General features: G+C 43.8%; 3 protein-coding genes across 5 annotated transcripts; all 3 read left to right on the forward strand.

The window, feature by feature from the left end:
• Positions 1-470: 470 nt before the first annotated feature.
• LOC148422612 (serine/threonine-protein kinase pim-3-like) lies at positions 471-3,671 on the forward strand. The gene is made up of 6 exons (XM_088417099.1): positions 471-734; positions 885-994; positions 1,609-1,659; positions 1,910-2,273; positions 2,643-2,819; positions 2,912-3,671. The coding sequence occupies exons 1-6, from the start codon at positions 656-658 to the stop codon at positions 3,067-3,069; spliced, it is 939 nt and encodes a 312-aa protein (XP_088273225.1). The 5' UTR covers positions 471-655; the 3' UTR covers positions 3,070-3,671.
• Positions 3,672-4,314: 643 nt separating this feature from the next.
• Positions 4,315-8,349, forward strand: ftsj1 (FtsJ RNA 2'-O-methyltransferase 1). 2 transcript variants are annotated; one of them, XM_088417311.1, is made up of 11 exons: positions 4,315-4,414; positions 4,783-4,918; positions 5,447-5,516; positions 5,737-5,848; positions 6,155-6,233; positions 6,310-6,362; positions 6,437-6,490; positions 7,015-7,117; positions 7,188-7,271; positions 7,545-7,648; positions 7,728-8,349. In XM_088417311.1, exons 2-11 carry the CDS (start codon positions 4,798-4,800, stop codon positions 7,890-7,892), a joined length of 945 nt encoding a protein of 314 aa, XP_088273437.1. In that variant the 5' UTR covers positions 4,315-4,414; positions 4,783-4,797; the 3' UTR covers positions 7,893-8,349. The 2 variants fall into 2 exon arrangements, with proteins under 2 accessions (XP_088273437.1, XP_088273438.1); XM_088417312.1 differs by lacking the exon at positions 4,315-4,414 and having other exon boundaries at positions 4,428-4,918.
• Positions 8,350-8,553: 204 nt separating this feature from the next.
• Positions 8,554-20,736, forward strand: LOC148422614 (bromodomain-containing protein 1-like). 2 transcript variants are annotated; one of them, XM_088417751.1, is made up of 12 exons: positions 8,554-8,827; positions 10,503-11,895; positions 12,636-12,795; positions 12,869-12,997; positions 13,659-13,787; positions 13,922-14,234; positions 14,846-15,532; positions 15,961-16,093; positions 16,230-16,360; positions 17,786-17,880; positions 18,112-18,293; positions 19,426-20,736. In XM_088417751.1, exons 2-12 carry the CDS (start codon positions 10,514-10,516, stop codon positions 19,595-19,597), a joined length of 3,513 nt encoding a protein of 1,170 aa, XP_088273877.1. In that variant the 5' UTR covers positions 8,554-8,827; positions 10,503-10,513; the 3' UTR covers positions 19,598-20,736. The 2 variants fall into 2 exon arrangements, with proteins under 2 accessions (XP_088273877.1, XP_088273879.1); XM_088417753.1 differs by lacking the exon at positions 17,786-17,880 and having other exon boundaries at positions 19,426-19,583.
• Positions 20,737-21,078: the final 342 nt, after the last annotated feature.

Here is a 21,078-nt window from a genome sequence, read left to right on the forward strand (position 1 = left end):
AGCGGGCTGCGATTGGCCCAGTTGTACAGCATTTACTCAGACGCTGTTTTCATAATTTATTTACTATTTTTGTGATAAGAAAAATGTTAGAAATTGACAAGTATTATACGTACTTGCCTTTAATCGAAGCATTGGTGGATAACATGTTAGTGCACATTCAGCGTGCTTCTTTTTTTCTTTTCGTTTAAATGCTTTAGTTGAACCCAGTTGTAGTTTTCTGGGATATCCTTGCGCTTATCCTACTACATGAAACTAGTCCGGTTGAACATTCGTTGATCTAACCCTAACCCTAACCCAAGTTGTACCCACAAACGACGGAAAACAAACCTTGCAATTAAAACACTGATGTTTTTCGTGTACTTCTAAATGTGTAGGAAATGTTTGGAGTTTCGCTGTCTCGCGTGGATGCTGTGGCGGATGGATACTTGTGTTGAAAGCGACGCATTAATTTTAAACTCCACCAAGCCGCTGGCAGACACTCAAGTACAAGTGGCGCGTTTGTACAAAAACGGCCGGCATGGCTGTACACTTTCGTGGCGTTTTATTTCAATTTACTTGAAGACGATCGAGGCTTCCGCCGCCGGTTTTTTTTTCTTTAAGAGTTTAAGTTTTTTTTGTGTGTGGGACGCTACACCTGAGTACGAAGGGAGGGAAAATGCTGCTTTCGAAACTGGACTCATGCTTGCCCTCCTCGGCGTGTAGCGTGGAGCTGCCACCCGTCAAAGCAACACAAGGTATCTACAACAATGAGAATAGGGTACCCCTACCCTATAACTATCAATTATGTTTATTTCATCGCACAAATATCATGATTTTTTTTAAGCAGTCGTTGTGTTACGAGTTTCTGACATGAAATTAACTTTTTTATTCATTCTTTTCTTCAGCGGCAGAGGACGTGCCGCCGTTTGACAAGGTGTACAGACTGGATTCGGTTCTGGGCAGTGGCGGCTTCGGTACCGTTTACTCTGCAGTTCGCATGGCGGATGGCGCGCCGGTAAGAAGCGCCTCTTTTGTTTTGCTCGGAAGCACGTGGGGATGCGTGGACAAAGAGGCATTTAACGATACAACTTCCGCCGCGGGGCGTTTAAAATAAAACATAAAATACGTTCCAAAAGAATCCACGTTCAAAGTTTGCACTGTTGTATGCATTGTTATTTCTATTTAGTGGTGTACGAACTGTTATAAAATTGCAATGCATGTACAATTAAATCAGCAAAATCGTTAATCTTCAGGTATTTGCTCTCGTTTTGAAGGTTGTGATGTATCCGGTTCGGCCATACTGTTAGAAACGTTACAAAATGGTCTTTTGTTGTGAAATTTAAAAAAAAAACTGTTAGTATATGTTTTCAGTGTATGTTCCGCTGTCATGAAGCGACATTGTTTTTTTGTTTTGTTTTTAAATAATTAACTAAGCGTTTAGGTGCAAGTTCATAAACAGACATAAATTAAGCCCCCCTAGGTGCAAAAATATGTTTAATGGATACCTTACATATAACTTCAGCAAAAAGATGTTTGATTATATAATGGGCTCGTGTTATATAGCACTAAACACTATCACTATGGTAACTTGTGTTTAGTTTTTAACAGCTTGTTCTTCTGCCCATGTAGGTGGCTGTGAAACACGTGTGCAGAGACAGAGTGACAGATTGGGGCTCTTTGGTGAGTTTCATTTTTTAATTAAAATGTTGTTTTTTTTAAAGAGAATCATCATTTGAATATTTTAAAATTTTGGGAAAATATACAATTTTTAAAGTTAAATGGTAGTAGTCTAAAATTGTGATAGTTGAGGCCAAGATAGTTGAGGTCATTTCATGGTTGTCTTTCACTTCATATTTCCAATCCACAACTCATAGCATTATTTTTTGACATTTTGTATGTGACCTGTAATTTTTTCCCCCCTTTTGGCCAGTGTGGTGGTATAGTTCCACTGGAGATTGTGCTGCTGAAGAAGGTGGGTGAGGCATTTGGCGGTGTGGCGCACCTGCTGGACTGGCGGGAGTGCTCTGATGGATGGCTCATGGTGCTGGAGCGACCCGAATGGAGCCAGGACCTCTTCGACTACATCACAGAGCGTGGTGCGCTGGATGAGCCGGTGGCACGCGGCTTCTTCCTCCAGGTGCTGGAGGCTGTGCGGCACTGCTACGCCTGCGGCGTGGTCCACCGCGACATCAAGGACGAGAATCTTTTGGTGGACCTGCGGACCGGCCAGATTAAACTCATCGACTTTGGATCGGGCGCGCTCCTCCGAGATGGACTTTACACAGATTTTGATGGTGGGTTTGATTGTTGATGCATAAAAATAAGAAAGGTCTTACTTTTAATTTAAAAAAAACAAAAGGTCTTAAGTCTTCATGCCTTAAGTAATCTGAAAATTGTGGGGCAAAACTGTAAATGTTGCTTGGTACAATTTGGATACTTTTGCATGGTTAAATTTCAAGAGAGCTGCCTTGAAGTTGACTCGTCTAATGAAAGTGGTCTTTACAGGATTGAAAAAAAAAAAGATCTAAATCATCTTTAGTCCAAACTCATGAACTTAATTCTCTTTGTCTGTTGCTGGCATTTAGTGTTTTTATCAAACCTTTGCTCTCAACTTAAAACAGAAAAATGTAAGATAAAAAATCATGTTAATCCTACATGTTTAGGCACTCGAGTGTACAGTCCTCCGGAGTGGATCAGTCTCCGCCGCTACCACGGGCGTTCTGCCACCGTGTGGTCTTTGGGGGTACTGCTGTATGACATGGTGTGCGGAGACATCCCCTTTGAGCACGACCACGACATCCTCAGCAGGCGACTGCGCTTCACCCATAGCATCTCTGCAGGTACCAGCAAACTTCACGCTTACTCTCACTTTAGACATGTCCACTTTCTGGTCTATGCTTCTCTATGTACACTTCTTTTTGTCTCATGATAGATTGCCAACATCTGATTGGCTGGTGCCTCAGCCTGGAGCCCTGCGAGCGTCCAACCTTGGAACAGATATTCCTGCATCCGTGGGTGACATCTGATGTCAGCAATGACGAGGAGGAAGAGGGCATTGCGCGATGCTCATCATCTCAGGAAAGCCTCTAATCGAGCAAAAGATTGCAAGACAGGCACTGGTGTTCTCAGGTTTTTTGTTCACTTTGTAGAAATCGTATCAGTTTCTCACGCACGGTCAATGCAATGATACATTTGGAGGTATTTTGTTTACATACACTGTATATTGTCTTTTATGCAAGTATATTTTGTACATTTATTTATAGAGAATATTCCACATTATTTATACATTTTTCTAAGTTTCAGTTTTATTCTTGCTGGGTGTTTCCTTTGAATATTTTTTATTTTGTTTTTTAATTCTACATGAGCGTATTGCTGTCGACAGAAAAAGTTCAACATTAGGTTATCACGTGTTGAAGGGGAAGTTAAGTCATTTTTTTCTTTATAAAAGACCCGACTAGTTTAAACATTTGGTTCAATATTGTGTTTGGGTCATATGAATCAAGCAACATTTTTTTCATGAAAATGATATATGAATAATATGGCAATGCATAGAAAATATTGTGCAGAACATTTGTGACTTGACTCCCCCTGCAGTTTCATAATTTTGCGTGATAACTCATTACCTTAAGATAGGCTTTCGGAAGTATTTTTGATACAATTTTTTTCAATTAAAACATTTATGAAAAAAGTCATTTGGATGTCTGTTTTCTTTCGGTTTTGCTTGGCGTTTACTCTAATTTAGGTCGCCAAGCTGAATTCTGCCTCTGTTGATTTTGTTGTGAGTGATAAGCCTACAAAACGGAACTATCGGCCCATCACGGTAGGACAGGGATCACCAATCTTTGAAACCGAGCTTTCTTTGTTAGGGAGTAATCAATACAAAGGGCTACCAGTTTATGTGAAGACACCGATCATGCTGATCATTTTTTAATAATTAAGGAACAGCTGTCATAAATAGGCAAATCAAATCAACAATTCCAAGGAAATCACAATGTTTTATCACTTGTAAGCTATTTGAAGAACTGCTTACGGGCTTTTCATTCAATCCTCAAGGGCTAGCTGGTGCCCACAGGCATCCATACATTAGGGATCATTGACAAATCTTTCACAACTCGAAAATTTCGTCACCAAAAAAAGACAGTGCATGTTTTTGGACTGTGGCAGGCAACTAGAGGACCAATAAATAAAAACAACAAAACAAGCAAGGGAGCTCTGGAAGACCAGAGTTTGGATCAAAATCCCGGAACTGTGAGGCAGACGTGCTAACCATAAGGAAATACGTGTTTTCTTTTTAAACCGTACATTTTATTTTATTTGTAAAGTGCTCTTTTTAATTGGGCGTTTTCGTGGTAACGTTTCCTTTTTTAACAGGCGCGTTTAGGACACCTTAGGTAGGGGGGTCCTGCCAGCAATCAAACGGAATAACATTCTTTCTGTAAGAAGAACATTTTAAAACTATACACGCTTAAACGACGTTATTCGGAAAATATTGTATTCATATTTAGAACTGCGCTGTACACTTCGAAGAAATATTTTGTCCCGCGCGCACAAGGCGCAAAATTTAACGTTTTAAAAGAATTGAAACATTGTACCTTCTGCTAAATACGAAAGCAACAATTAAATTGCTTTCGGGGGAAACACAAAATACCTTGTTTCACATCGACTATGACTTAAATCGTATGTTAGTGGATGGTGTACATTTCGGAAGAGGAATGCGTGATATCGCTGGAGACGGGTACAGGTGTAAGAAGGTGATTTCTAAACAGAGTTCGGCTCTTTAAACACGTTGATGTTGTCCTGCAGAGGTGGCCGCTCAGAATGGGTCGCTCGTCCAAAGACAAACGGGACATTTACTATCGTCTGGCCAAAGAGGAAGGCTGGAGAGCGAGGAGCGCATTCAAGTTGCTGCAGCTGGACGAGGAATTCAACCTGTTCACAGGTTACTTTTTGCTCGCATTGTTTTACCACCAAACCGAAAACATTTTATATTTCAGAACTGTCTGTGGGACTTAACATGAAAAAACGAGATATCACACATTTATACTTATGTGTGACCGATTGCAAATCCACAACGTTTTTGTAGCGCAACTGTACTGTTGCGGGAAAAATTACAAATTTCAACAACCAAAAGCTGTCAGATTGATCTAATATGCATCGGAAATGTTAAATATCTGTGCCAATAATTAGACCAACAGGTAACCAATCCATCTCTAACAATAGACACTTTAACGCCAATGTTGCAACAACACATGAAATAACATTATTACAATACTCACAGCAAGTGTACATTCTTCAACTATTTGTCAGTCAAAGTCTGAAAAATGTAATAATAAATGAAACACAAGTAATTGTAAAATTGATCATGTTTTCCAAGGTTTGGTAGGCCAGGCCAGATTATACTTGTTTTCTTCATGTAATAATGTTATATTCCTATTTGTGTTATTTCGTTTGGGTTTGGCAACTTCAGGTGTGAACAGAGCGGTGGATCTCTGTGCAGCTCCTGGCAGCTGGAGTCAAGTTCTCAGTCGGAAACTCAGGTAGGCATAAATACATTTGCTGAACAATAGCTGGCGGTTGCTGGAGCTTTAAACAACTGTCATGTCAATTTTTAGTTGACTTGCCCATTAACAAAAGAGACAGTCGCTTTTTGATTGGAAAAGAAGAAAAAGCAGTCTCTGAAGCCAGCATTGTATAACCAGATCAAATATGGTTAGCGTGAAATGTGCCCAAATTGTAAGCAAGTTTGTCATTGTTTAGATGTCGTGGTGATAAGTCCGAAGGCAGTGAAGAGGTAAAGATTGTGGCGGTGGACTTGCAAGCCATGGCTCCTCTTCCAGGAGTCACTCAGATTCAAGGAGACATCACCAAGGTGAGGCTCAATAAGAACTTGTATGTAACAAGCCCACCCCACACACAATGGAAGTCTTTATCTTCATGCAAACACAAAAGGCTAAATGCCATTAATGGGCTAATGAAACGTCCATGTTGAGGTCTAAATCCCTTTGAGCAGGGGGTATGTGAACACTAGTGGTGGACCAACACATATAGACAGACAATACTACAGTTCTTACAGCCTTCGTGTACAGTAAAATGATTATGTTTCAAACTTCCAAGTTGTTTCAAGGTTGCTGAGCATCACTTGACTGACCTGACATCTGCTTTTCTGGCGTCTCAGGTATCGACCGCAGAGGAGATCGTCCGCCATTTCGAGGGCCACCCTGCCGACTTGGTGGTGTGCGACGGCGCTCCCGACGGTCAGACCCTTGTCCGCCACCCCGCATTGTCAAACAAATGTGTATCCCTCACATGTTGTTGTCTTTATCGCCATAGTAACAGGCCTCCATGACGTGGACGAGTACATTCAGGCTCAGTTGCTCTTGGCTGTGAGTCGCCCGAGTTGGTTTTACACAAGAATGACTTGTTTGAACATTCATTTATTTTATTTTTTAAACCACAGGCATTGAACATCACCACTCATGTACTTAAACCAGGAGGAACTTTTGTGGCTAAGGTTAGTGTAACTTTTCCTGTTTTTCTGTTGGTAAACGTTTTTTTTTTTTTTTTTTAAATCATTTTTGGTAGGGCTGATATAATTATATAGGCTGATATATGGCAGAGATAATCTTACAGGGGGGAATTGAGTAAAAAAAAAAAAAAAAGTCTACAATAATTTTATTCCGTCCCTCTCATCTACAGTAAGATCAAAATTCTGATTAATATGTTTGTGGAAAATTAATTAAGCTGTTTTGATTAATTTCATGGTGCCATATGGCCACTTTCTGTCAATGAAAAATGACATGTTAGAAAAAAAACATCACATTTCCTCAATTAAAATGAGGCATAAGCTGACAAGCAGTATTATGAATTAAAGTGTGATTAAATGAATTAATATTTATCCATTTAATGTGTGCAGCTTTGAATAGAAAACAAGGGAATCAGTACCTGAACAAAGCCATTGAAAATGTTTCTGACAAACTCAATTTGATCTGAAAAACTGCATCATATCCTTTACTTTTTTCCCCCCGTCCTGGTCAGATCTTCAGAGGCAAAGATGTGACGCTGTTGTACTCACAGCTCAAGATCTTTTTTGGCAGCGTGACGTGCGCCAAGCCTCGCAGCAGCCGAAACTCCAGCATAGGTCTGTCGCCACCTTTGTCAACGTTTGGGGCACATTTAAATGTTGCTCTTCTTTTTCTCTTGGCACATAGAAGCCTTTGTGGTGTGTCAGAACTACTGTCCTCCAGAAGGTTACGTGCCAAACATGTCCAATCCTCTGCTGGATCACTCCTATGGTAAGTACTTTACCTAGAAGTCATTTGTATATTCAAAATAGATATGCTGCATTGCTGTTAGGACTAGCTAATCAATTCGTTTCACCGATTAATTGAAGTTTATTTTCCAGATTTTTGTTTCTTCTCTGTAAATAACTTTTTTGTGCAGCTTTCCTCGATACTAGCTATGAGAAAGAACTGTTGGACAAATTAAGTGAAATGAGAGAATTTCTTATGAGACTGGTTAGGAATCACTGGATTTTCACTATAGATTTTTATTTTTTTTTTCAACAGATGTAGACTTCAATCAGCTAGAAGGCCCAAACCGCATCATTGTTCCTTTTCTGGCGTGCGGAGACCTTAGTGCCTTTGACTCTGACAGAACCTACCCTCTCCAGGTGAAGCTGCACATTCTCAGAAATATAGTACATACTCAGTTAATGGCATTAAAACCTGAATCGTTCCTCCTTCCTGCAGCTGGATGCCAATAAGGAGTACCAGTACACGCCCCCCACCCAGCCACCTATCAGCCCCCCTTACCAGCAGGCCTGCCAGCTCCGCAAAAACAACCTACTCTCCAAGGAGGAGTCCTCTTCAGGATCGGGACCACAACAGAGGGGAGAGCAGGCCCAGGCTGACTGACGCACCAACTTTTATTGACAACTATGGGGATAGTCTCAGGTTTTAAATTGTTTTTATTTCAGGCAGCACAGTGGACAAGTGATTTGCTTGTATGGGTTTTCTTCAAAAACATATCAGGTGAATTGAAGACTCTATACTGGAGTGAATATGAATGCCAAACTTCATATACAGGAGACAAGTCAAGTTTTGTTTATATGTGCTTTGATGTTGATAAGTGACCAGTCCATTTTTCTAAATGCACCCTGACAATGACTTATTACGAAAAGGTGTAGTCAGTATCTTGCCCAAAACTCCTTTGGAGCACCGAATAGGCTCCAGCTTGCACGCAAGCCCAGAAAGGGTTAAACGATCATGACAATGAAATTAATTAATGGATGTGTTATATTTCTTTTAAATGTGTTTTACAGCTTTTTATGGGCACGGAAACAAAATACATATTTGTGATTCATGCGTCAAACGTTGTTTTCACTGTTTTAGAAATGCTGTATTGCAAAAAAAAAAACGTTTTAATTGAAGGTCTTCCCTCTCAAGGTTACTTTTTAAGTCACAAAGTGGTTGGGAATTGAGAAACATTCCAGCTCCACCACTTCCTGATTCGGGTTCATACGTACGTGTGACGTCATTACGCAAAGGACTCGCAGCCGCATTGTTGTTGGGGGAAGAGAAGCAGCTCAGCTAGTCTGCTCGGCCCGAGCACTGCAGCGATCGGGAGCCAGCACGGCCGCCACCTTCGCTGCCAGCCAGCGTCGAATTATTGCGGCCCGAACACGGACTTCCATCGCTCTGGATACTTGGCGGTTACTTTCACGCCTCGTTGGGTTTAGCAGCAAGCGCCGGCTGGATGCGGAATTAACCCAACCGACGCTTGGGCTCCGCAGGCCTCGCCGCCATTGCTAGTCCTCGTCTCCTAAAGCTCATTTCTTGAGAAAACCCAGGTATGTTCTTTCACTAGCTACTCGCTAAGACTTTTTTCCATTTTCACCCTGTACCCCCTTTCCTATTTGGTCGTCAGACAAAAATGTTGACGCCTGCGAGGATGGGACAACTTTTTTTTTTTAAAGCCCCCGTGGGTTTTCTGCTTGTAGTCGCCATATTTCCTCCCCCTCTGCTCCTTTTAGCAGGCTAACCACAGCTAGCAACCTGGACGGAGTGTCCTAATGAGTTTATTCGAGGCTCTGTGAGGGTTTTTCGTCATATAAAACATTAAAGCGACGCTCCTGGTCAAGCCTTACATGTAAACAAAGGTTATTTGTCGCGAGCGTTTAGTCAAAACACACCGGTGCCGAATGTTAGCTGAGCGGACGTTAGCCGCGGCGGCTAACAGTTGCTTGTCCACATTCGATCGGGTGGGGGGTTGGATCGACCCGAAGGCTCTAATCGAGCCGGTGGGAGGCTTGCAGGGGTCCGCGTGGAGGTGCTGAGCTCTCCGCCTCCTTGCTTTCATTCATCTAGTGAGAACGTCCACGCCTCCTTGCTCGTCTACTCACACCAGTCAGCTGCGACCTGCACACTTTTAAGTATCAATATAATCACTTCAAAAGCTTCAAACACACATATATCCATCTATGATGTAACTTATGAAAAGTAAATGCAGCACGCTGGTCTGTTTTTTTGAACTGATGCGCCTCATATTTTAACAAGATACGGCTTTGTTGTGCACAAACAATGCACAACTCACTTGAAATGCCAAGTGAGGCGAGCGAACCATGTGACTGACCCAGTGAACTTGTAATCATCTTACTCATGCGCCAGGGTCTTTTAAGTCAAGTTGTCTGTTATGGTACGGCTGCAGATTCAGCGAGGAAAAAAATGTATGAGCACCTTTTGGAACTTCTTAGATTTTGACACAAAACATATTTGAAACAATGTAGAAAAAAGTAGGGGGAAAACATTTATTTACACTTTGAAAGGCAAAAACACTTTTTAGCATTGTTTCACATAATGTTGAAAGACTGAAAACACTACAATATGATTGTATATCTTAAAGACCGTACACGTTTTTTTTCCAAATTGTAATTTTCTGGCCATTGATAAATCGGTCACTTTTGGGGATGTGTTTAGTATTGCTCGTGGGTCTTGCACTGTTTTTCCATTGTGCAATTATAACTTTCTATTGTGCTTCATTTTTGCACAGTAAAGCTTTTGTGAAAGGGAAGAGCCACATGACGTGTGTTGCTTTTGGGGCGTTTTAACCTGAGGAGGAAATACACTTAAGTGTATAATGCAACGAATGAGGGAAAACAGCCACTGCAAAGGAGGGGGGTCGGGTTGCGGGTTCAGCCAGGATTTCCTGTTCTACTGAAGGAAAAGCAAGTGTTAAGAGTTTATGGGGGATTGTCCTTCAGGTATCTGTCTGTCTCTTTTTTTGTAATTCCCAAGTCCCCCATGGTAGCACTGTCACATCCTAGGTTTTCACAACAGTTAGGCTGCCCATCACCAAACAGCAAACTAATGACTTTCCAAATTCTGTACATTCCTCGTTCAAAGTGTGTGACTGTGTAATTACATTGATTGCAGGCGAATGTAAAACACGGTGAATGGGGGTTGACTATTTTCAGAATCACCAATTAACAAATGCACTCACCGCTTTTCCACTCATTGATCTGGCAGCGTCTGGCGGCATGAGGAAGAAAGGGCGCCATCACCGCCCGGCGGTGCTGAGGAGGGACTCATCGCCCATCAAGCCATCGCCCAATCGGGAGACGCTGACATATGCGCAGGCCCAGCGCATGGTGGAGCTGGAGGTGGATGGTCGCGTGCACCGGCTCAGCATATACGACAAGCTGGACATCATCGGCGATGATGACCCCACAGCGCAGGAGATCCTAGAGTGCAACAGCAACAAGGAAAACAGTGAGAAGCCCCAGCAGGTGTTGGTGCGCTCGGTGCGCCTGAAAAACAGCCAACGCAAGAAGAACGCCGCGCTCGCCCCTCCACACAGCGGCAGTGGAGAAGGCGGGGCAGGCGCAGCTGCCGCAGGCCTGCTGGAGCCCAAAGTGAGGACGGTTGAGTATAACCTGCCAGTGGTGCCCAAGAGGCCGGCGGCATATTACACATACACTGAGCGGACGGCGGAGGACCTGGACGAGGAGGTGGAGTACGACATGGATGAGGAAGACTATGCCTGGCTGGAGCTGCTCAATGACAAGCGCAAGAGCGATGGCATCAGCCAAGTGTCCAGCAACCTCTTTGAGTTCCTCATGGACCGCTTTGAGAAGGAGTGGTATGCTGCTGCGCTGGACCAGAGCCAGCCTCAATCGCTGGTGGATGAGGACGCAGTGTGCTGCGTGTGCATGGACGGTGATGGCGCTGACAGCAATGTGATCCTCTTCTGCGACTCTTGTAACATCGCTGTGCACCAGGAGTGCTACGGTGTGCCCTACGTCCCCGAAGGCCGCTGGCTGTGCCGCCACTGCCTACAGTGCCCGGCGCGGCCCGCCGCCTGCGTTTTCTGCCCCAACCGGGGTGGCGCCCTCAAGAAGACAGACGATGGGCGCTGGGGTCATGTTGCCTGCGCCCTGTGGGTGCCCGAGGTGGGCTTCTCGGACACTGTCTTCATCGAGCCTATTGATGGCGTGCGCAATATCCCGCCCGCCCGCTGGAAGCTGACCTGCTACCTGTGCAAGGAGAAGGGGGCCGGCGCCTGCATCCAGTGTGACCGGGTCAACTGCTATGCTGCCTTCCACGTCAGCTGCGCCCAGAAGGCCGGCCTTTTCATGAAGATGGAGCCCGTCAGAGAGGAGACGGCGCCGGGCGCCTTCTCAGTCAGGAAGACTGCGTACTGCTGCAGCCACACGCCCAACGGCTGTGACCGCCGCCCACTCAACATCTACCAGGAGCTTCACCCTAAGAACGGCGCCTGCCACAAGCGCAGCGAACGACGCGGCAGAGCCCGCGCCAAGGCCTGGTGCAAGAAACGAAGCAAGCGGCCAGATCCGTCGACACAGTCCCAGCCGGAGTCTGAGAGCCCCGCCAACTCTGGGCCTAGTATCACCGCCTCCAGGTAGGCCAAGGCGCATGTTTTTATTTGGTATGTTCACAGTACTGGTGATGCATAGCCCATCAATGACATATTACAAAAGAAGACGCATAGACAATAGCTGTTAGCTGATGCGATGCTAGCAGTAATGCTACATGGTTTTTACTAACGATACGATGAACGGCTGTGGCCCATGAGTAAATGAACCTTTGGGATGTTCACTTGCGAACCCAACTGTTTTATGTGGCGTTCAAAAATCACTTTTGGTTTTGTAAGTGCGTGCAAAAACAAAATTACCAAGCATGCTGAGAAACAGACAACAAAGGTGACAAAGCAGTTTGAGTGAATATTAATGACCCGTGCAAACACAGAGGCAAATAACCATTTATACTGTACTTGTGTCCGTTTTTCTGTCATCATGAAAATAGTTATCGTATTTACTGTGTCAGGCCTCCACACCATACTGTATGCAAAAAGCTTGTGTTTGAATTATATATTTTTTTTTAACTGAGGAGCAAGTTGAGGAGTTCCAAGTATCTTGGGGTATTGTTCACGAGTCGTGGTTAGAAGGAACAGGAGATTTGGATAAAGCTCTGGATAAAGCGGTAGATAAGGGATGAATGGCGATGCATTTTCAGAGTATTGGTCTAGTTAGGAGGCATTGACCGAAATTAACCTTTGTATGTAGTCGTCCAAAGAAGCTACCGTTTCATTGAAAAGTGTGTCATGAACATTCTTTTCTCTCGCTTTCTTTTTGTTTGCAGTCTGGACACCATCCTCAACCAAGTGGCAGTCCAGAGGAAGCGTCCGTTTGTGGAGCGTGTTCTCAGCTACTGGGTGCTCAAGCGGCAGTCCAGGAATAACGTGCCGCTCATCCGCCGGCTCCAGGCCAACCCATCGCAGGCACCCAAGTCCTCATCTCCGGTGAGCACCCACCAGCGTTTGAGCTGTTAGTTTTATTTGTTTTTATTTCTAACAACCCCGGGTGTTCCTTCAGGATGGTACAGAGAACAACAAGGCGCTGAAGGAGCAGCTGAAGGAGTGGCACCGACTGCGGCACGACCTGGAGCGAGCGCGACTGCTGCTTGAGCTCATCAGGAAGCGAGAAAAGCTTAAAAGAGAGGAGGTCGGTTCGTGCGTCAATGTTTATCGACAAGCACCTTCTGCGCCACTGCTACTATCTACATGAACATGATCGTGTAGTCTATACGGAATACTCATTTCAAAATATATTTGTATAAATATATAGTCTTATCACAATTTTGTGTCAGGGGTTTTGCAGCTTTTTTATTAATATTGAAAACATGCTCAGTGCTTACAATGTTGTAAAAAGGTCAACATGTATGTATGAAATAAACATTGAAGCGGTTACAAAGGAATTCAAATCATCTGGTTCTTTATTTTTATTTATTTAAAGATTGCGTCTCCAATTGGCATTGTTTTTTTGTTTTTTTTAAATATATACTTAAGGCATCATTCATGCAAATATACCTTTAAAATAATTATTAAATTATGCACATTTTGGGAAATTACTTTGGCATAAAAGCTCATGAAAAACTTTTATATTCACTCGGCTATTAAATTTCCTAGATTTAATTGTAATTCAACAATCCTAAAACTCTTGTTTAACCCATTATCAGAAAGCTTCGACCCAAAGCTTTTATTTAAATATAAGTTAATGTCTTCTCTTTGACAGCATATATTTACCAACATTTCAATAAAAATTATGTTGATGATAATCCTTGTGACCACAAATCTTCTCATATGTGTGTGTGCTTGGTTACCAGATAAAACTACAGCAGTCAGCGTTGGAGATTCAGCTGACGCCCTTCAACATCCTGCTGAGGGCCGTCCTCAGCCAGCTACAGCAAAAGGACCAGTACAACGTTTTTGCTCAGCCCGTCAGCACAAAAGAGGTCAGCGACGACACACGCGAGTCACAATTTTCTCTTAAACAAATCAGATCTTGGTGTACATGACGTGTTGTGAAACCTCAAAGGAGAAATTTGTTTTTGGCCCTCCGGATCAAATGCTGTTCCTCTCCCCACAGGTTCCGGACTATTTGGACCACGTTAAGCAGCCCATGGACTTCTCCACCATGAGGACGCGCATAGATAGCCACGCCTACCGCAGCCTAGATGACTTTGAGGCCGACTTTGACCTGGTCATCGCCAACTGCATGAAATACAATGCCAAGGAGACTTTTTTCTACAAGGTTGCCCAGAGGATGCAGGATCACGGTGGCGTCATCCTGCGCCGCGCCCGCAGGGAAGTCAACCGAATCGGCTTTGACTTCCCAAGCGGGCTTCTTCTGCGTGAGGCCCCTAAAGAGGAGGCGCCTCGGCCCTTCACCTGGGAAGACGGTGAGTCGCTTTTCAGGACTTGAAGTGGTACCTCGAAGTAACGTTCTAAATCTGTGCTCCCATACAAATTCCTCACAGAAGATCCAAGGCTCAAAGACGAGTAGTTGAAGTTAGTAAAACTAAAGATTGTGGTTTAGTTTGCCGCTGTATAAGATTAAGAAGTCAAGTGATCGATTAATTGATAAGTCAGGGAGGTTGAATTTCAGCCTTTTATTCAAGTTCAGGACATTACTTAAAATTTACAATGAATTTGGTTTTATATGTAGTAAATCCAACTAACATTCATTTAAAGTAGGTTGGATTTTATTCAACAGTAAATTCTATGCAAAATATTTCGACAACAATAGTGTATACTGATTTTACAAGTTGAAACTTAACATTCTTAGCTTGCACAAAAAAATGCTATTCATTGTGCAAAACGAGGTCTGGCGTTTTCAAATTATTTTTGAAAATGATGAGCATGGTGGGGTGGCGAAAGCAGCAGAAACGCAGGTCAAAATTCATGGTTGAGTACACGAAGATACTGGTGTAAAAGTCCATAGTGCTTGAAGGTGCTTCTGGGTTTCAAGTATAGTATTTGTATTGATGGTCATGTGTTTTCTGTTGCCTAGTGGACCGCCTGCTGAGCCCCTCATACCGCCGCCTGACGCCACTGGAGGATCAGCTGAAGGAGCTCCTGGAGAAGCTGGACCTGAGCACGGCCATGAAGAACAGTCCGTCTCGCAGCAAGAGACTCAAGCTGCTTAAGAAGACCATCATGGAGGTCCGGAGTGAGATGAGTCTCAAGAAATCGCTACCGGGCGCCAACCGACCGGCTGAGCAGCCGGTGTCCGAATCGCAAGAATCTTCCCATACCCCCGAGTCAAACGACTCCACTTCACCCACGTTGGAGGTGCCGTTGTCACAGACGCAATCGGAAACACCGCCGACGTCACCTAAACTGGAACCGCCCTCTCTAAACCCGGCGGAGCAAATCCCTACGGAGCCAGACGACGGCACTTGCACCTCAGCTACCTCAACACTCCCCCCCAAACTCAATGGGAACCTTCTCCCCGACAGGGAGCAAGCCGAGCAACGTCCCAATTCCCTTTTCCGCAAATCCAAGAGCGTCAGTCCACAGAAGGTGCCGAAAGCCCAGGATGCGTCCACCGCCCCCTTGCAATCGCCGTTGGGTACCAAGACCTTCCTGTCGGTAGTCATCCCTCGACTGGAGACACTCCTGCTGCCCAAGAAGCGCCCGAGGAGCGCTAGCGTCGATGGCGATGATGAAGAGTCGCCCATCAAGCGTCTGGGCACAGGTACCAAGGAAAATAGTTCCCTGCTTGTACTTTTCAATGAATGAAAGTACATCAGTATCTGTTAATTAACGAAGGCTCTTAAGGGGAAACCAAATAAATTTTGCATTTGCAGTCATAAAAATATATATATTTTTTCGACAATCTATTTGATCATTACCCTTTAATTCTCGACAACATGTTTCGTTTTTATTGCTGAAAATGAAGTATCCATTTTAGCTTGAATAATTTTTAAGTTGTGGCATTTTTTTATGGTTACATGTATGAGAATATTGCTGAAACTTTGGGTCATTACCCTGGTTATCTGAACTATATTGTGAAAAAAATGTAAGCCATTCCTTTAACAGCAGAGATTACCAAAAGGTTGGGGAGATGTCTTTAAAATGGCTTATTTACAATCAAAGTGTTGAAATCCTTGTTTGTCTCGGCAGGGATCGCCAACGGCTTTGTGATGGAGGAAGAAATGGAGGTGGAAGCCTCGCCTCCTCGATTGCTCGAGCCTCGGCGCCGCTGCGCCTCAGAGTCCAGCGTTTCCTCAGGCGGCAGTGCCCTGTCCGGAGCAAGGTGAAGGTCTCCTTTTGTTCTCGTCACAGACTGGATTTTGCATGCTTCGCAATTGCGTTTTTGGCCCCAGGTAGTCATTCATTTGCGACTGGAGCACGCTTCATGTGTTTTATGTTTTTATTTGTCTACCTTTCAGTACCGGGGTGATTTCCAAAAGCGGAAAAGGCCGACCGGCTGTGGCCCGACGCAACACGGTAGACGACAAAAGCGCTCTGACGTCCTGCGCCGAGAACAGAGAGTTGAGCCAAGCCGTCAAGGTCTCGTCAGGTGATTGTTGGACTCTTTTCTCCGCTTCCCTGTCTATAGGAAAACATGCTAGTCAGCTCTGTGCTGCATTGTGGTGAATCAGAAGCCTGGAAAAATCCCGGCTGCCTCGGTCGCAGATTCTGAGGTTTTCATTCATGAATGGAGTATTTTGAACATCGTCTCAAGTCAGCGTTCGTCTGTACGCAAGAGAAGAATGCGCTAGACGTGTTGTCTTGATAATAAACTTGAAATACATGAGATTTAGGGGTAGCCTAGTAATTTTAGTCATGTTCTGATTTTGATTGTTTTTTTTTGGGGGGGGGGGGGGGGGGGGGGGGGGTACATACAGGGGCTTACTGAATTTTCACACGTAACCTATTAGGGAGTGCAACGTCATCAGCAAACGCTCCGAATGCTTCCCCAAAAGAAAGTCAGCAAAAATATGGTTTCTCTCAAAGGTGTAGTGAATCTAAATGTTTTTGATACTGTAAGACGTTCTTTGCACACTCAGTGCATATAACATGGCATTTTGATTAATACTTGTGCTTGGGGAATACAAATTAAGACGCAAAGACCATCTGTTTTTGCATGTGTCAAGGACTGGCCACTATGCCTTTTCCTGTGAAATAGCTCAGTTGAGTCTAGCCAATTATGGTTGCATAGAATGTTATTTGTAAAATTAAAAAAAGGGTTGACTTCACCCTTAACTACTGTACATAGAAAAGATTTCACGCTTAACTACTGTAAATAGAAAGAAAACTATGGAGGTTCGTCCACCTCTTTGCTCATTTAATATTTTATAAGAAGTATTTTGAGTTTTATCCACTGACGCTGGTCACTGATCGCTTATCTTTTTATTTTTATGTTCAGTCCTTCCATAAGGAAACACATTGAACAAGATATAAAACCAAGACCATTTTACACTGACAAAAACCCCCCACAAAAACTAGGCCAAACTAATATTTTCCAGCTGTAATTGAAATGATCATTGGAACTAACTTGTTTTTAGCTAGCTGTTGTTGAAATGAATTTATTGTATTTATATATGAGCTGGAACAAAGAAGAAAGATCAAACTATTTTTCTGTCACGAAATATGTGTGTGTTCATTTGGACATAGCCGTGGTGCGAAAGTGACAAGCATGGCGGCTGTGGGTGGGGAGGACCGTGGAGGAATTTCATGAATCCGGTTTAAGGTTTTAAGCTTGTAAGGGCACGCATCAAAATAAACTGATCCCTCTTCACGAAGACCTAAAAAAAAAATTGCAAAATGCAGGCCGGGCCATTAGTCAAAATTAATAGTGTGGCATACACGGGCACAAAGGATGGGCAAACATTTCCAATCCTCGTCCCTCAACGTATCTGCTGTGTTTGTCATTTGACTGCAAACAGCGTGCGTGCGTGCATGTTGTGTGCCGGTTCGTAATCGACTTGTGTTGTTCCTGTAGAGGCGTGGAAGCCCTCGGCCACCTTCCCCTTTGTTGTGGAGCCTCTTAAGCTAGTTTGGGCTAAATGTAGTGGATATCCCTCCTACCCCGCCCTGGTGAGTGACTTACCAAGCCACCTGCCATGTTTCATTATCCATTAGCCCCACCCTCCGTGCCATCGTGCGTGCTTGTGATTGGTCTCCGACGGCCGTCGTGGCGGTGACACTCGACCCGCACGGCGTGTTTGCATGCTTGTGACTCCAGACGTGGACGTCCTCCTTTTGGTTTCCTCGTTGCCGTCTTCGCGTGGGACGCCCGCTCACCTTCTGCCGTCTCGTTTGCCGCAGATCATGGACCCGCGAGCGCCGAGGACGAGACGGCCGGCGCGGCGTCAGCGCAACGGGGCGGCGGGAACGGGGGTGGAGCTTCCCCGCCCGCCGCGGGACGTGCTCCGAGCCGGCGAGCGGATGCAGTTCAGGTCCGCAGAGAAACTCTTCCTCGTCCACTTCTTCGACAGCAAGCGCAGCTGGTGAGACGCAAAATGGCCGACGCCCGCTCCCGCGTGTTTGTCACTTTGAGCAACTCATGTTGTCAAAGTTCTTTTTTTTTTTTTTACCCGGGTTTATGGAGGAAACATTTTTGATTGGCTCGTACTTGCAAAAAAGTTCCAAAGTACTTATAGGTTCTCAATTGATAGCACTATAGGGATCACATGAGATTTTAACAGGATTTTCTGCAAATATATACAATTATTTCTTTTTTAACTCTTTCAGTGCCATGGACGAGAATTCTCATCTTTGAAAATACTTACGTTGTGCGCCCATGACGAGACTTCTCGTCAAACATGTTTGTTTTTTTTTTATGGGTAGCTGACACCCTTGACTAGTGTTGCCCATTGAGCTGTGTATAGTGATGAACTGTGACCATTGAATGGCAGTGTTGCTCACATTGGAGGGAAAAAAGCCATACATACTACACATACATACTTGTCATTCTAAATAAGGAATGGAAATCACTTTCATATGATAGCACCCATGTCTGCATAGACATAGCACACACTATTCTGTCGGCCTTGAAAGATGAGTGAAAATGCTAAAAATGGACTGGCACTCTAGGGGTTGCCTTTTCCGATAACGCTTGGCACTAAAAGAGTTAATGCTGTCAGGAGAACAGTAAATTCTTTTCCAATTAAGAGCAAGAAATTGGAACATGAAATCTAATCAAATGTCAAATTAATTGCTAAATATTTCTCATAATCAAATGAGCATAACCAGTAGTACTCCAGTCCACAAGGACCTGTGTGTCCTGCATTTTTTTTTTCCCCCCAAACTTGAGGACTGGAGTTTGACACTTAAGGACTAACACGTTACTTTAAAATTCACTCCGTTGTAAATATTCTCTGATTTCTTTTATCTGTCATCAAAGCAGGCTGGTAGCCTTTTTGCCAAATAATGCTTATTTTTATTACATTTTGGCTTGTTTTCTGACAAGTTACAAATTAAAAAATTTTTCTTTAGATTAATTATGTTTAAAATTCTGTTTCAATTTCTTTCCAGAAATGCAGTATTAACCAGAATGCCTTGTTATCATGTGTGCCATACATATCCAGTGTTCTTGAGAGGAGAAAAAAATGAATTGAAATTGTCCGCTCTCCTTTTCAGGCAATGGCTTCCTAGATCCAAGATGTCTCCGTTCGGCGTGGACCACGCTCTGGACCGCGTTAAGCTGCTGGAGTCTCGCCGCTCGAACCTGCAGAAGTCGGTGCAGCGAGCCTTCGAGCGGGCGATGAAGCACCTCGACGGCGTTGGGAGAGCCGCGCCCACTCAACACTAACCCTCGCGTCCGCCGTCCTGTGCCCACCCCTCTCCTGCTATTGGTTCGTTTCAGCCGCTGGGAACGCCCCCCTCACGCACAAATGTCTTGACATACTGTAGCTTGCGGTGGCCGTCTTGTTGTGTCGCGAGACCTATGCAACGCCGACCGAGGCTTTGGCGACGGGAGAAAGACGAGCCAACGGACCAATGTGCCCATGAGACTGACTGCCTCACATGTGCTGCAACGATCTTAACTGCCACGAAGCCCGAGTGTGTGTGTGTGTGTGTGTGTGAGAGCGTGAGTGTGTGTATGTCTGTGTGCGCGTATGCTCACATGCATATACGTGTAAATGAGCATGTTTGCGTGCGTTTGTGTGTGTCTGCATGAGTGCATCTGTGTGCATGTGTGTCAGCTCCTGTAAATAGAGGTCCTGACCTGACACTAATTTATTGACTCGGTCCTCCAGTCAAGGGACGATTTGAGGCGGCGATGCCCGCCGCCATCTTGTGGTGCTATATCATTCATACTGTATCACTTTGTTTTGGGATTTTTTTTTATTACTTTTTTAAGTTATTGACTTCTCAAGCTACATCGTTTTGGCATTAAGGTTGTTTTTTTATAAAGTATGTTTTTACACGACTACTCGTCTGTACATATTTATATAAAATCTATAGAGACGTGCACATGTAAAGCGCGCAAAACCAAAAAAAAAAAACATCAGCCTCCCTACAACTTCACCAACTTATTTTACTCTACTGTTTTGTTTATGTTGGTTGGGCCTTAGCGTATGTCTTCAAATTAGAGGAGCAAGCAGAATGTGCCTGTGCTTATTTATTGTTAAGCAGATCATATATAAAGATAAATGTATATGAATGACTTTCTAGATTATAGTGAGTGAGGGCACATTTCATACTAGGCGCAAGCTACGTAGCGAGCAAGCTTTTGTTTTAACAGGGTAGAGCGCTGAGTGGGTTGACTTCCTGTTTTCGTGCGTGTGTGTGTATATGTATATGTATAAATAGTTTTGGTACTTTAGCTCTGGGAATAAAAAAAAAGTCATTATAGCCAGCTGTAGTGGAAAAACAACCAATACACTGGCTTTGTTTTTGTTTTTATACTAAAACACTGAAAATTAAAATCTGTATTGAATCGCTGAATGTCTTATCAAATTATTCACATTTTGTCACGTGACTCCACACCTATCATTAGGGTTGATTAGTTTTATTTTAACTTGCAATACATTTTTTTAACCACGTTGTTGTCAGTCCACGCCTGAAAGTGTTAAATTGTAATGATTTTTTAATTTTTTTATTGTATTTTTTAAATTTATTTTTACAACCTTTTATACTATTACCTTTGTTTTCACCGAAAGCTGGCCAATTAACAGCCCCTTGTAACCTGGTTGTCCAAGTCGTCTTCAAGGAGCTCGTTACTGATTCTGTGGCGCCCCCTAGTGGTTTTGTTCACTTCCGTTTTGTCTAGCAGCATTTTTTTTCCTC

The sequence above is a fragment of the Hippichthys cyanospilos genome, chromosome 6 (assembly GCF_059441005.1).
Source record: "Hippichthys cyanospilos isolate Australia breed blue-spotted pipefish chromosome 6, RoL_Hcya_1.0, whole genome shotgun sequence".
In the NCBI taxonomy this organism is placed as follows: Eukaryota; Metazoa; Chordata; class Actinopteri; order Syngnathiformes; family Syngnathidae; genus Hippichthys; species Hippichthys cyanospilos.